This window comes from Armigeres subalbatus, chromosome 3, assembly GCF_024139115.2.
Source record: "Armigeres subalbatus isolate Guangzhou_Male chromosome 3, GZ_Asu_2, whole genome shotgun sequence".
Lineage (NCBI taxonomy): Eukaryota > Metazoa > Arthropoda > Insecta > Diptera > Culicidae > Armigeres > Armigeres subalbatus.
The window spans coordinates 193,030,939-193,045,240 of record NC_085141.1 but is presented as its reverse complement, the minus strand read 5'-3'; the positions used below and the strand labels follow the sequence as shown (position 1 = coordinate 193,045,240).

At 39.6% G+C, this 14,302-nt stretch overlaps 1 protein-coding gene across 3 annotated transcripts in view; it reads right to left on the bottom strand.

Moving 5' to 3' along the window:
* Positions 1 to 13,867, bottom strand: part of LOC134223307 (cytospin-A) — a 130,371-nt gene extending 116,504 nt beyond the window's left edge. Inside the window, exon 1 of one of the 3 annotated variants that reach the window (XM_062702456.1) lies at positions 13,586 to 13,867. In XM_062702456.1, coding sequence (XP_062558440.1) covers positions 13,586 to 13,747 — 162 coding nt within the window. In that variant the 5' untranslated portion in view covers positions 13,748 to 13,867. The remainder of the gene's footprint in view (positions 1 to 13,585) is intronic. The other 2 variants (XM_062702457.1, XM_062702466.1) reach the window with 2 other exon arrangements.
* Between the last annotated feature and the right edge of the window lie 435 nt (positions 13,868 to 14,302).

Sequence of the window (14,302 nt, the reverse complement as noted above, 5' to 3'; positions counted from 1 at the left end):
CAAAGTCGGATTCTGAGACCACGAAGGGTTCGTACAGGCACTGCTCAGTGCCGGATTTCCGAGCCAGGGATTGAAATTCGGCGTGCTATTCACAGCCGAATGGACTGACCACGGCATTGAAACCGACGCCGCACCTATGGCTGGATTTCCGAGCCACGAACTAGTAGCGGAGGAGCTACTGAAAGGCTGAATACTCGAAGCCTTCTGAAGGTGGTCCTGCCACGAGGTAGAACACTGAGGCAGTGCTGACGAATAGCTCTGAGGAAGCGAGAATGTGACACTAGTACCCGGTCTTGAGTGAGAAGCCACCGTATGGGCTTGTGAATTCGTAGAATAGGCGGAACTGTAAGCATAATGCTCGGTAGATGGCACCGATTTACCGGAGCGCGAAACGCCGGTATTGTGCAAGTCCTCAGAGACTTGAAGATGAGCTGAATAGGGAGTGAACGGAGGTTTAATCATCGAAATACTAGGTACTCCGGGCTGTACATTCGATATATTCGGCTGGGTTTCACTCGGAACGCCGGATATATACAATACAGAACTCTCATCCCGTTGCTTATCTCGTCTATCCAGCTCTGCTTCAAGCTCTTTAATCCTCGCCATCAACGAGTTCACACATACGGCACGTTCAAGTTGGGAACTCGCAGAATTACTTTCTGCCGGCACGGTTCCCTTAGGAATAGCCCCGGTACCAGTCACTGGAGTGGGTAAAACAGGAGGTGCAGCATAGCCCTCTGCACTGAACAGATCCACCAAAGAATGGTCCTCCGGATCCTCTCTGTTTTCCCCTCTTGGTTCCTCAGAACCCCCATAAAAGTTATTCAATAAAAGTTTCACCACGTCTATCAACATTGCTTTTAAAAAGTTTTCCGCTTCTCCCAATTCCCTAGCATTGTTAACTAGAAGGACAATTCGGTGGCCAAAATGCAGCAACCTTGCTTGCCCTCTCACCCTGAGAATCTTGTCATTCTCCTTCAGACCTTCTACAATTTCGTCGAAATTCCGTCGGCAAAATTGGATTGTTTCCTCCCAATCCACATCAAGTGCTACCTCGATGGTTTTCTGGGTTTCTTTCTCGTTTTTTAAATGATCTCGAAGGCTTCTCCGCCTTCGAGAATAGGTGGGATCGTCGCGGATCACTATCGATCGGATATTGAGCTCAAATTCGAGCTCATAGGGCATTAAATGGTCCACCCTTAAGGAGTGGTACCATTCTAGAATTTTGTCGACTGCCTGGGAATAATCCATCAGTGCTTCGGCCATTTTCGAAACAGAAAAAGCTCTAAAAATATATTAAATGCAAAAAATATATACAATAAATTTTATCAAATAATCTAAACCTACAAAATTTACCTCCCTAATTAGCTACGATTCACAAAAAATGTGAGAAAAAGCAGCTTTAACTAAAAGGAAGGCTAAATTCAAGCCTATGCTATCGCATAAATTATGCGAAATAAAGAAAACGCGCACAAGTTATGCTGTTTTCTTAAACTAAACCCTAGCCTAGATTATAAAAATAAAATTTACAATTTGAAGCACTGTGTAAATGAGAATGTTATTTAGAATCACTTATTAAAAGCTTAATTATTTACAATGTATCAATGTATAATAGATTAAATTTCTAAAGCCGATTGAAAGGCGACAATTATAAAGATTTCTCATCATCCGAACCCATACCAAAAAATGAAAAATTGATGAATGCAATTATTATAATGAATACAAACCTTTTCACTTTATAAGAACAATTGGAATAAAGGATTCCAATTCCTCCCGGAGCTTACTTGAAAAGGGTTCCACTTTAGGGTTAAAGTGGAAACCTTTTCTTTTAATTTTCTTTTGCGTTGAGCGCCAATTGTTAGAGATACTTTTTGCTGGGGACTTTCGTCTGCCCTTATCGTGACCTCAGGGTCGTTTTCTGGTAGCTCTTTGGGAGAAATTGGGGGGTTTCAGGAGGAAATACTTCCCTTAATACAATCAGAGGTGGAAATGAACAAAATAAAGTAGTAGGAAGATTACGATAAATGGATCGGTTCATATAAAAATACACTAGATAGCACAACTCTATGATTTACATGTTGTTTTAATTAAACATTTTCATTTTTGAAATAATAACATTTGGATGAATGATAAGGAAGTGGAAACGGGATTTACACACCTGTTACTGCAACCTAGTTGACCTACGGATATTCGTGCCAGACCTGCGGCCATCGCCGGCTCGATGTAAGCGCGTCATCTTTTGACCGGGGGCACGCCTGATCGTCCAACTGCGTGGCTGCTGGTGAAGCATGCACCTTCGGGGGTCCACTTCTGGGTACGAAAATGCGCTGATGGTACTTCCTTCCTATTCGCGGGGATTTCTGCGCGTCCTAGCTGCTGCCGGGAATTTTCTTGCTTTGTCGCCGGAAAAGGGGGGGTCTGGGATTCCGACACTCGCCTTGCTTTCACTCAAACTTTGCCGTCGTGGTCACGATGGTCGCTTCCCCGATACTTTTCTTGTGACGGGCCCAAACTTGTTCGATCGGCGGGGCCGCGGGTTCACTGCCAATCGGGAAGGACGCGATAGGATTCCGAAAACTCGCCAACTTTGCCGACGGGTATAATCTTGAGGCACTCGGCGTGGTCACGAGGTTCGCCTTCCCCGGCGCTATTCTTGCGGGCAGAAACTAACCGACCAGCGATTAACGTGATGACGGTGTGTCTTATCGGCCGGGATTCCACTGCCGGACGGATGAAACGTGCAACCGGCCTTCGCGGCTCTAAACACACACTTCACTTCACTGTCCACGCGCTTGCTATCGCGATGGCGGCAAACTCCGCTTGGCGGTTCACTAAAAAAGAGAGCTGCTCCTTCGATGACAGCTGCTTATAAGGTCTTTTCCGTTTTGGTATAGACTACCAATAGTATGACAGTCGAGCGAGTAACGATCAACTGTGGCTGGTGATGGTAGCTCGCGACGGAGCCGGTGCGTTACGGGTTGTGGGAGAGGTTGTGCAGGGTTGTTCAAGGAATTGTTTTTTTTTTGGTATTATTTCAATTTTTGATTAAGTTTTTAAATTCATTTCAATTAGTGGAGAATCGAGCTATCGTATTTGAGTAGAAAAGAAGCAAAATTATATAGACAATATTTACAGACATAAAACCACAATGGAACCAATTTAACGGGTTACAAAATAAAGGCGCTAGTAACGTTCGAAATCTTCCCTTCCAGCGTAACGCTCTCGATTTCCAAAAATCTAAATGACACCCAGTATAGTAAAGAAAGACGTAAGTCCTACGTCAAAAATTAATGTTGTTTATTAATTATATTTCTAATACTTTTTTGCCAAAGCAGGCGCTTAATGACATGTATAAGAAAAAAATTGGGGTTGCATACAAGACACGACCGCTCGACGTAAACTACGTAAAACCAAATATAGTACGCTGAACCTATCATTCACTCAGCGAACTGGACTATCGAAATTCATAACTGGCGCCTTATGAATCTTCGACTGATTATTCCACCAGCAGTGCTTCTTATACGCAGTTACCTTCCCGAGTAATCAAGTGTCGATGGGCGTGTGGTCTACATACCGGCCTCCCGACCCCGACGTCCATGGTTCGAACCCAGTCTGCCGCACTTCACTTTTTTTCAAATGAAAATCATCATTCATAAGGCAACATATTGAAATTCATACCTATTCCTTGTGGCAAATTTTCATAAGTCGTTTGATTGAAAATCATACGTCCATTTTCCTCAGTGTTCCACTCTATACAGAAGGTTGAGAACCGTCCCACTGACACTACTACCCAGCTTTAGCAGCCCTTCCTACTCTGTTAGGGAATAGAGACCCCACTGTCTAGCAGCAGGAGCACCCCATTCATACACTCCAGTTTAATAATTGATAATACCCTAAAGGTAAGCAATTATCAAGGATTTGAACACGCCGTATAGGGGATGCATGATATATGGAAGAACTAAAATTTTCAATAGTTTAGCGTTGATAATCAATAGTTTCAATACTACTGGAAAATTGGTGGAGAGTTTGCGAATTGATTGATATATGAATCTTGAAAATCCTTTGAAAGATGAAGGACCTGTTAATGTTACAAATCTTTCATGATTTCGTGACGGTCCCCAATTTTGAAATTTTCATTTTACCCCCTGTATCCGAGTCTTCCCCTTAGACGTAGTTTTCGTCAAAAACTGTTACATCGCATTAGTCACATACATTCGGAAACTTATACTTTTCAGGACCCGTGGAGGTGCTCTAACTAATGAATGTTATTCCGTGTATAGTAGAAAATCGAAAATTTGTTTTCAATAAAATGAAATATCTGCAGTTATCAGACGTCGCAACTCGTTTCTGATTAGTGCGCATGATAGTACATCCATGCGTGCATGATGCGCACTACTAATGAAATATTTCAAATTGTCGCGACTCGCGTCGCAGCGCGAGTGCTCAATCGCGCGGTCCGGTTTGGTGGCGGCCCGACAATATTAGCTTTTTGATATGGGATCATTCATTAGGTGGCATAATGAAGAGTATAAGTATTTTCGGATGGTTTTTTGCCATAACATATAAGGTTATTTTTTTACGTGTAGTGACCTCCAGTTTTGGTTTCCCACGCATGGTCTACGTCCAGGCTATAGACATCCCTATCTAACTCCCTTAGCCCAAAAATAGCCACCATGTCCCGGGCACAGTGTGCAGATAGACCGCTGTCAGTTGCATGAGATGTCAACAATCGTCAACAACACCAATGATTGTAGCTTGATAATTAAAAATATCCACAACAATAAAAGAGCAGGATTTATTTTTAAATTCTACTCAAGCTTTTCACGGTGAAATAGAAGACAAATTGTTGTTCTCCATGTAATTAGGCTTTCAGCGGTCGTGTACGTACACGCACGTTTCACTCACACTTTTACTCGGTTTGTTTGCAACCACAAGCAGCTGTCACGGCAAAATCAAATGGGATTGTTTGCAACCACGAACCTGCGTTCGTGTTGGTGAGAAATGTCGGCGAGACCCTAATTAAAATCAAAATTGATCATGTAGATAAGTTTTGAATAAATTAAACTCATTAGTCATATTTAATGAATATTCCCAATTAAAGTTGCATATTGAAGAAAGCTGAATTTGGATGTTTTATGATGTTAAGCTTTTTTAGATTTGACGTACGTTGCTCGGCGTTGGTGTTGGTGTTGGCTACGCTAAACATGAGCTCTTAGCATAGGCCTGTCTACGTCAGTTGGATCTATTCTACATCCCTACACGGAAGAAAAAAAGTACCCAAAATTGAGTATTTTTAAACTTACCTTTGAGTTATTTTTTCTCTTCTCTTTCATCCACTCTTTCTTTTGTTGTCAAAAACAAAAGAGCCAAACAATCCAACGACGCCAGTTCAATACGGGATGCCAATTTTGAGTTTTGTTACCTGAGGTCGAAATTGAGTGAATTAAACTTAAATTTGGGTCAATAAATTTTCCGTTGGGTACTTTTTTAACATGGGAGTAAAGGCAAACTACTTCGACCCTACTTACTCAATTTTGGCTTCCCGTACGGATGTTCGAGGTTGGGTGAAATAAACTCACTATTGGGTAGTTTATTTCTTCCGTGAAGATCAAGGACAAACCTGGGAAAAGCTGCATCTCTTTCTCGTTTATGCCAGACTTACAACGAGGGCTACAACGAAGTGGACATTTTTATGGAGCTTTCGCAATTCAAAAGGATTATCCGAAACTAGCAGCTTTGCTAGTCTTTAAAACTTTATTATATTGTGGCCCGATTATTGAGTAACGCTGTAGGACACTATACAATATATGAGATAAATAAATAACTTAATTAACTAAAAAAAGGACAATTGGGTCCTAAAGCCCTACCTCGCTTATGGTTGCAAACGATAGTGCATCGGTCAAGAATACTTGAACCGATGTTATAAAAATTCTGGTAAATGTCTAAATCAGTAAAAATAATATTTTTGTGTTTAAGACATTTTAAGGCAAATTTTGGGCTGTGCAACATTTCAGAACGAATCAACCATCAGCCCAAAACGTCAGGCCCATATATTAACTGTCAAAGGTTGAGTCAAGTGCCCTGCGGTGTTTTACTAGTGCGTTTGAATCATATTATTCCGTACGTCAAACGAGACCGAAAATGTCGAGGAAGCATTTTTCATCTATTTTTAAATTTCAAATTAAACAATGTTCCTTTTGATTTCTAAGTCAAAAGAAAAACTGATGCGTTCAGGATGATTAACTTCATCGTTCCATGCAAGAAATCAAATATCGATTCTTCATTTTAGGACCCAATTCACACTCAAATTCATTGGTTTGAATTTGTTCAGCTTTTTTAAATGGACATCTTTAAAAGGTTACATTTATAATAAACCGATTGACAAAATTAAAAAGTGCATTTTGTTCTTATATCCGGAAGTAGTGGTATGGATTTTTGTGTAATTTATAGTTCAGGTAAATTTCCCGTTTTTTTTTTCATTTCTTCTTATTATAATCAAATGTGAGGTGGACGGCAATTCCGACCATTGAACAACCCACTGCATAGTTCAATTTTATCAACACAAATATGTACAGGAAGTGACTTCAAACTATCGACAGACACAGTCCTGAGTTAAATTTTCCTTGATCCAAGCAGATCCGTTAGCGAATTCGACCACCAACCTATCTACACACCATACAGTTATTTGATTTAATTTGTCCTAACTGGGTTCAGTGGTCCAAGGCTACATTTTACTTGATCCAAATAGGTTCAATGGCAACTCCCGGCCACCAACAAACCAACTCCAAAATATGGTTTTCCCTGATTCGACTAGATCCGGTAGAAACTCTGACCTTCAACCATCTCACCCCAGAGTGAAATTTTATTAACTCTGTTAGGTCCAGAAGTGGTTTCAAAACACCGTCAGACCCACTCCAGAATCGGATTTCCTTGACGCGAATAGGTCCGATAACGATTCCGATAATCGACCGACGCATTTCAGAGCTGGATTTTATTGACCCAACTAGACCCAGCAGAGCGTAGGCTCTGAAAAAAACCTTAACATTATTAATGAACTTCCAGCACGGCTCTAGAAGGTCGCTTAAATAACTGCTTAAATAACTGCATAACTTAAATATTCTGCAATTCAAATGAACTTCAGGAACAAAAGTTCTTGTTCTCTTCACAGTATTGAATGATGTTTATAGCATCTTTAAACCACTAAACCTTCTAATTTTACTGTTCATGCATTTCAAATTGTCAAATTGTTGTTCAATTTTCCCATTTTTATAATCAAAAGAGGGGCGCCAAATCATGGTTTCGCCAAGGGCGCTAGCAGTCCACGCTACGGCTCTGCCTATAACCAAAAAAAAAATTCCACTGTCGACGGAGTACCGTCATTTATGGGAAAATTGGAGGTAATCACGACACACGAGAATAACAACTCTGAAATAATCATCTACACCCATGTAATCACAGATCTAGTGGTCCATACGATCGGCGACCGAGACACCCTTCGCCATTGCTGGACGTGCATCTTCCATCCACGCAAGGGAGGAACACGCGGATCCTACACACACTTGCACCGTTGCAGATAGGTGAGAGGAGGTTGGCAGGCGGTTCGACGAGTGGAAACGTGCATGTGAAAATCTCGTCGGGGTGCAACTCTGCGTGGTGAAAACAGATCATCAATCTCACAAACGTCGAAGCAGTAAATCAAGGTACGAGCAGACGGTCGCCACTTCGCCTCAATGTAAGGCATTCCAACTATAATTGCCTACCTTAAGGCGTTTTCAAACGCTTGCTTTATAGACGTAACAGAATAAAAATTTTACCTTTACCTTCATAACTTTTGAAAAAAATGACCAGAAGTTATTAAATTCAATGCAACTTGTTACGGGAATATCGAGTAAGGATTACTACACACATAAACATACGCTTACAAACAAATACACACACACAGACAGACCGACTCAGAACATCGAGGTAGGTTGATTGGTATATAAGTTTGTTACGGTTCATTTTATCTTGCATGTTAGTGACAAATGTTTGAGTGGATTTGTGTATGTCCCACTCTTGAATGTTCTGTGTTTGGGCCTGAAGATAGGCAATTAAAATTATAGATAGAGAAATCCCCAGACACAGACTTTATATTACTGGTGTTACATGGCACAACATTATCGAGGTGCCCAAATAGGATCTGAATCCTAAACCAAATAGAGCTATGTATTCAACAACTTGTCTGTTGTAGACAAAATGCCAAACGCAATGGAAACACATTTGCAGGATTTGACTGATGGACAAAAATCTTATAAGAAACCTCGTCACATCTCGCAATGGGCAACACATTGGACGTTTCTCTCAGGGCACAGAGATCGTCGATCATTTAATTTGTTGAATGTATTGTAAACTGTTTATATTTGTATGTATGTAAAATAATTTTATTGTAATTTATTATTGTCTACATACAGCCAAATATGAATACATAGCTCTATTTGGTGTTTCAGATCCTATTTGGGCACCTTTTAATTAATTTGTGCCATGTGGCATCAGCAATATAAAGTCTGTGTCTGGGACTATTTATAATTTTAATTGCCTATCTTCAGGCCCAAACACAGAACATTCAGGAATGGAACATTCACAATTCCAATCAGACATTTGTCACTTACAGGTAAGATAAAATAAACCGTAACACAACCTTCAACCAACGGGAACGAAATTTTTGTGGATGGTCTAGAAGCATCCACAAAAATTTCGTCAATTTGATTGGAGGAAAGGTGTTGAGGAGGACGATTACTTCCTATTCTAACTTAAATTACGCAATCTCAAACAAATCAATCCATGCGATGATGGAACTCTGAGCATTGCAAACGATACGGTAACGATAATACAAAATTAGTTCCTGACGCATCACTTACATTGATGCCAGAAAACAGGAAGAGAACACCAAACTTGGTGACAGAACTTAAAATTACTTAACTTACAACTAGGTAAGTGAAGAATCTTGTCCTCAACACCTGAGTTACATGGTTTTCGTCGGGGAGCCATATTACAATAAAATTATTTTACATACATACAAATATAAACAGTTTACAATACATTCAACAAATTAAAATGATCGACGATCTCTCTGTGCCCCGAGAGAAACGTCCAATGTGTTGCCCATTGCGAGATGTGACGAGGTTTCCTTATAAGATTTTTGTCCATCAGTCAAATCCCGCAAATGTGTTTTCATTGCGTTTTGCATTTTGTCTACAACAGACAAGTTGTTGAATACATAGCTCTATTTGGTGTAGGATTCAGATCCTATTTGGGCACCTCGATAATTTTGTACCATGTGGCACCAGTAATATAAAGTCTGTGTCTGGGGATTTCTCTATCTATAATTTTAATTGCCTATCTTCAGGCCCAAACACAGAACATTCAAGAGTGGGACATACACAAATCCACTCAAACATTTGTCACTAACATGCAAGATAAAATGAACCGTAACAAGTTATGTAATATAACACCACCGACGACCCGACGTGTTACCCCATGGAAAATAATTCAAATTTGCTGCCCACGACGCCATGATGAAAAATCATCGAACACTATCGCCACCCCCATAATGGCCCCAGTCACCAACCTGCGTGTATTAACATTGCAGTGGAGTTGTGTCTTAGTTCCCCAAGCAACCAAAAGTTCAGATTTTACTTAAATTTGTTCCTAACCGAACCAATAAGGGACCGACTGTTTACTTCGATGACATTTACTTCCAGGGTGCAGCAGCCGTAAAAAGTGTAGACAACAACCTTCTGTGCACCATGTTTACGGTACTCGTCACTGAGTGGCGATACCGGCGTTTCTATCTGTGTTGTTAAGCCTGCTACTCTATGTTCTGAGATTTTCAAAATTTTCACCATGAGCTCATGGAAGAATGGTAGTTGGAAATCGATAAAATGTATGGGAAAATCAAGTATTTTGCAAATTTATGGAAAATGGTGGTGTTTTAGAAGAAAGTAGTGATAAGGAATGAAGTATGAGGTGAAAAGATTATCTCCTGCACTTAGTTTGCACTGATTAGTAGTTTGATAGTGATGAAATTTCGATTTTACTACCATTGAAAAAACGCCATCTCTTGCATTAATCGTTTTGACTGGTACCTTATTAGTTCACTCTTGGTTCACATTGAGATCCAAGCCTTTTAACGGAACTTTAAAGTTCACTTCTGCGCTCCCACCCAGTGATGGGAAATGTCAAAAAAATGTCATGGCATTGCTATTACTAATTTCATAATAACTTTTTCCAAAAGTCATTTACAGTTCGGATTTTTGATTAACATGTAGTACTTAAAGGGTCCTAGAGCTTTGTCGAACAGATCATTGTTCTAAATACAAAGTGTGAGCCATGAGAGCGAGATTAAAAAAATGTCACGGAATGTCATGACATTAATGTCATCTGACACTAATTCGGCTCTCACGCCGCCAATATCATATTTAGAGAAATTACATATTAGAAAAAGTTTTCGGGTCATTTGAGGGCTACATGTTTATATGGAAAACATAATTGTAAATGACTTGTGAGAAAAGTTATTAGCAAGTTAGTCCCATGACATCGATATGACATTTCCCGTCACTGCTCCCACCATACAACAAGTTACTTAAAATGCGAGCTGATTAAGCCTAAACATCTCATCTTTTCCGTACTTTTGGCTGCTTGGGTCATTTGACGGGAGCGATCGCCCGCAAAAGCGAATGACCGTTTAAAAGTGTGGGACAATCAGAGAGCGCCAGTGACACGTCGGTTCGTCGGTAATAACACTATGTGTCTCCACAGAGAACAGACATGGATGCTCGAACAAAATTTCGTTAAAAACGTGTGTAAAGATTTAAATCGCACCTCAGCGCCACCAACGCAGGCTGCCCGACATAAAAACTCAATTCCACTAAGTGATGGCGTTGGCATACATTTCATAAAAAATGTAGTGCTGCCACCTAGGAGCGAGCCTAGGAGCAATTCGGAATGAACACTAGCGCTAAAAAGTAAAACACGGCAAATTTTAACCATATTTATCAGCACACTGGCACCGCGCAACGGGGGCATAACGACATACTTTAAAATGACCAGTACAAACTTTTACTCAAGCACGCGAATGAAGATGAACGTCTGTTCTCTGTGGTGTCTCTGAGCATTGTATAAAAAGTTCAATATTTTCGTATTTTAGTTTAGTTAGCTCTTTTATTGTTTCATCTACATCAACTTACTTTGAGAAACGTTTTTCTTTTTTATTTCAATATAGGGTATTTGTTCCATTATTAATAACATGCTCCTATATCAATAACAATCGCAAAACAGACAACTTTGGCTAAATTTGTAACGTTTTCTCCAATTCTTTGTTTTCGAATGTTGTTGATTTGGATAGGGGTGCGTGAAGGTAAATTGGACACCCTAAGAACTGCTGTTGTTAATCAAGAGGCTATGTCATGAAAAACTATTTGGTACCGGTTATGTAGGAACGTGTCCGCTACTACGTCTACCAAATATTTTTTTGATGAAGGTGCCCAATTTTGAGAAATCGAACCTTAGATGCCTTTCGCTATACTGATTTCAGAAAGTTAACTACTAGTGTGCCGCTGTAAGCACGCTCAAAGCAGACGATTCATTATTGGCAGTGGCTGGTTTTCTACCCGCCACTAACATATCCAGGCGTTATTGGATATGAGCAAATAGCCAGCATGAGTTACCCACCAGAAATTTGTATGGCGAAGGGCATCTAAGGCGTGATTTTTCAAAAGTAGAAACTTTCCACGAAGAACTATTTGATACCAGTTGTGTAGAAAGGTTTCCGCTACTACGCCTACCATATATTTTTTCGTTGAAGGTGCTTAAATTTGAGTAATCGAATCTTAGATGCCTTTCACCTGGTTCGAACAACTTCACACACGTTCCAACAAAGCAGCAACCGAAGCGTTTTCTTGGGGGGTGGAGTCAATGTTCGTCAAACTGCTTGACTGGTGTGTACGTTGCATTATAAATAGTGTCAGACTACATCTTCCTCCGGCACTTCAATGATGATAGTTTTCCTTTCTTCCGCTGGTGTTTTCCGCTTGCTTTAACATAGCCGATAACAACCCCAGAGTATGATTTTCGTTGTCATTCTGGTCCATTTTCCTTCATGTTTGTCTCCTTCTTTCCCTCTGTTTGTTCCTTTGGCTGATTCACTTCCTTCTCTAAGAATATCAACCGGTTCCTTTGGTTTTAAAATAGTTCGGCAGGAGATTCATCTAGTATTGAAAAACTGGTTCAACATCATGTTCTGACCGCATGAGAAATTCCGGATTATTTGAAGGCTTGTCAAAAATGATAATTTTTGTGGGCCTACATCATATACATGGTGAAATATTGACCTTTGTAATATTTTTACTGAGTTGATTGATATAATGATATCATAGATCGGATGACAAGCATCTGAGATATGGCCGTTTACGTGAACGTGGTGCGTTGTATAGAAAATATTAGCTCAGAAATGTAGAAATTGTACGATAATTTGTATGAAGCGTAAATGACCAAATCCCCCTTCTCCCCACTTCCTTCTACCAAGTCACAATCTGATTTATAAATGATCCTACTGTCAACCAAACTGATCAAGGTTAGAATTTGAGCTAGTTTGTCTCCATTTTTCTGTCAGAACATTGATACCCCCAGCGACATGACATTACCAATTCACCACCATAACTACATGTTTTTCAAATGACTTTAAGGTTCCCCTAATTTTTAATAGATAATGATCGATACGATTGATGACCAAAGTCACCCCAAATTGAAAAATAAAAAACACAACGAAAAAGATTTTTAAAACAAATTTAAAATTATCAAATAATCCAGAACATCATCCTTATACGTTCTACGTGTTGCAGTACTCGTTTAAAAAATATGAAAAAAGCCATGATTATGATTATACTTATGGGGGAAAATATTTTCAAATCAATTTAAAAAATCAATATTTCTTTGGATTACGGTGAGCATGAGCATGAGCATGATTGATCGCTCACGGTTGCTACTCCGTTATTGCCAGATCAGCTGTAATTACACAGAGAACCAACAGATGAAGTTTGGGACTAACATCATCCTCAACCTCAACTCAATGTGTCAATGTTTCCTTGGATTACGGTACCTACAAAGGTAACTCTAAAGAAAAGATATTTTAGTTACCAGATAAAGATTGTCGCTTCGATTCCCTTTGTTCTGCTGTCCGAAACATGTGTGGTACCTAACTGTCAAATCGTATGTATTTTTCCTTCATTGACATTTATATCCCCTATCCTCGCCAGCAAAAGATGTTCCAGACAGCGACAATCTTTATCTAATAACTAAAATATCTTTTCTCTAAAGGATACAGAATTTTCACAAATTCACATCCAATAATATTTGATCTTGACCACCAATATGTTTCTCCGTACTAAAACTGTCGCAAACAAATAAAAAAAAATGCAGTAATAGAATTTGACAATCGTTTATCAGCAACACTTATCTTCTTGATAACGATAACAGAAAAAAAACAACACATCTGAGCCATTAACATTCTATTGGGCATTTTATCCCAGAAATGTCGACATTTTTTTACCTTCGGTTTGAAAAGTTTACCCTTCTTGGAGACAGCAGAGGTGCTTGTTTCTTGATTATTCTGCATATTTTCACTGTTCGTTACTGCGTCTGGGCTCTCAAACTCATAGGTATCATGTTGCCACGAGAAAACGTTTCTCAACTTTTGTGTTATGCTAGGCATGGTCTAACACTCAATACCAATCACGAACATATGATCACAAATCACTCAACGCTTTTCCAATACGGTTTACTATATATATTAGCCTTTTTTGATAGCCTTGTAAAATTTTCCTCAAACACGTAGTAGCATCCACTTCACTCCATTATTTCAAAACTAATGAACGCACATAAGTAGTAGAAGCCTTTCGGAGTGAAGGTATCTTATAATAACAACACCGCAACCGTATCTACTGATAAGACAACACATGAACCACAGAAAGCATGACATTGGTTTTTTGAGTGATTGCACAAAACTGAGTGGAATGTTTGGTTGGTGCCTGAAGTTAGACTAAAAAATTATCATATTTACGTATGACCAGGGCCAGGGTTGGGTGACTAAACGTGTTTGAAAAGGGGTGTTGTGACTGCATTGGATTACAGTTGATCGGAACCAAATTCGTATGCCTTGTGTAGTCAACAATGGCAGGTTTTCCAATGAATGATTATGTGTAAATTCGAAAGTCGAATAATTTCCTATTTTTTTTTATTAGGCTTAAATTTTGGATATGCGTTCTGT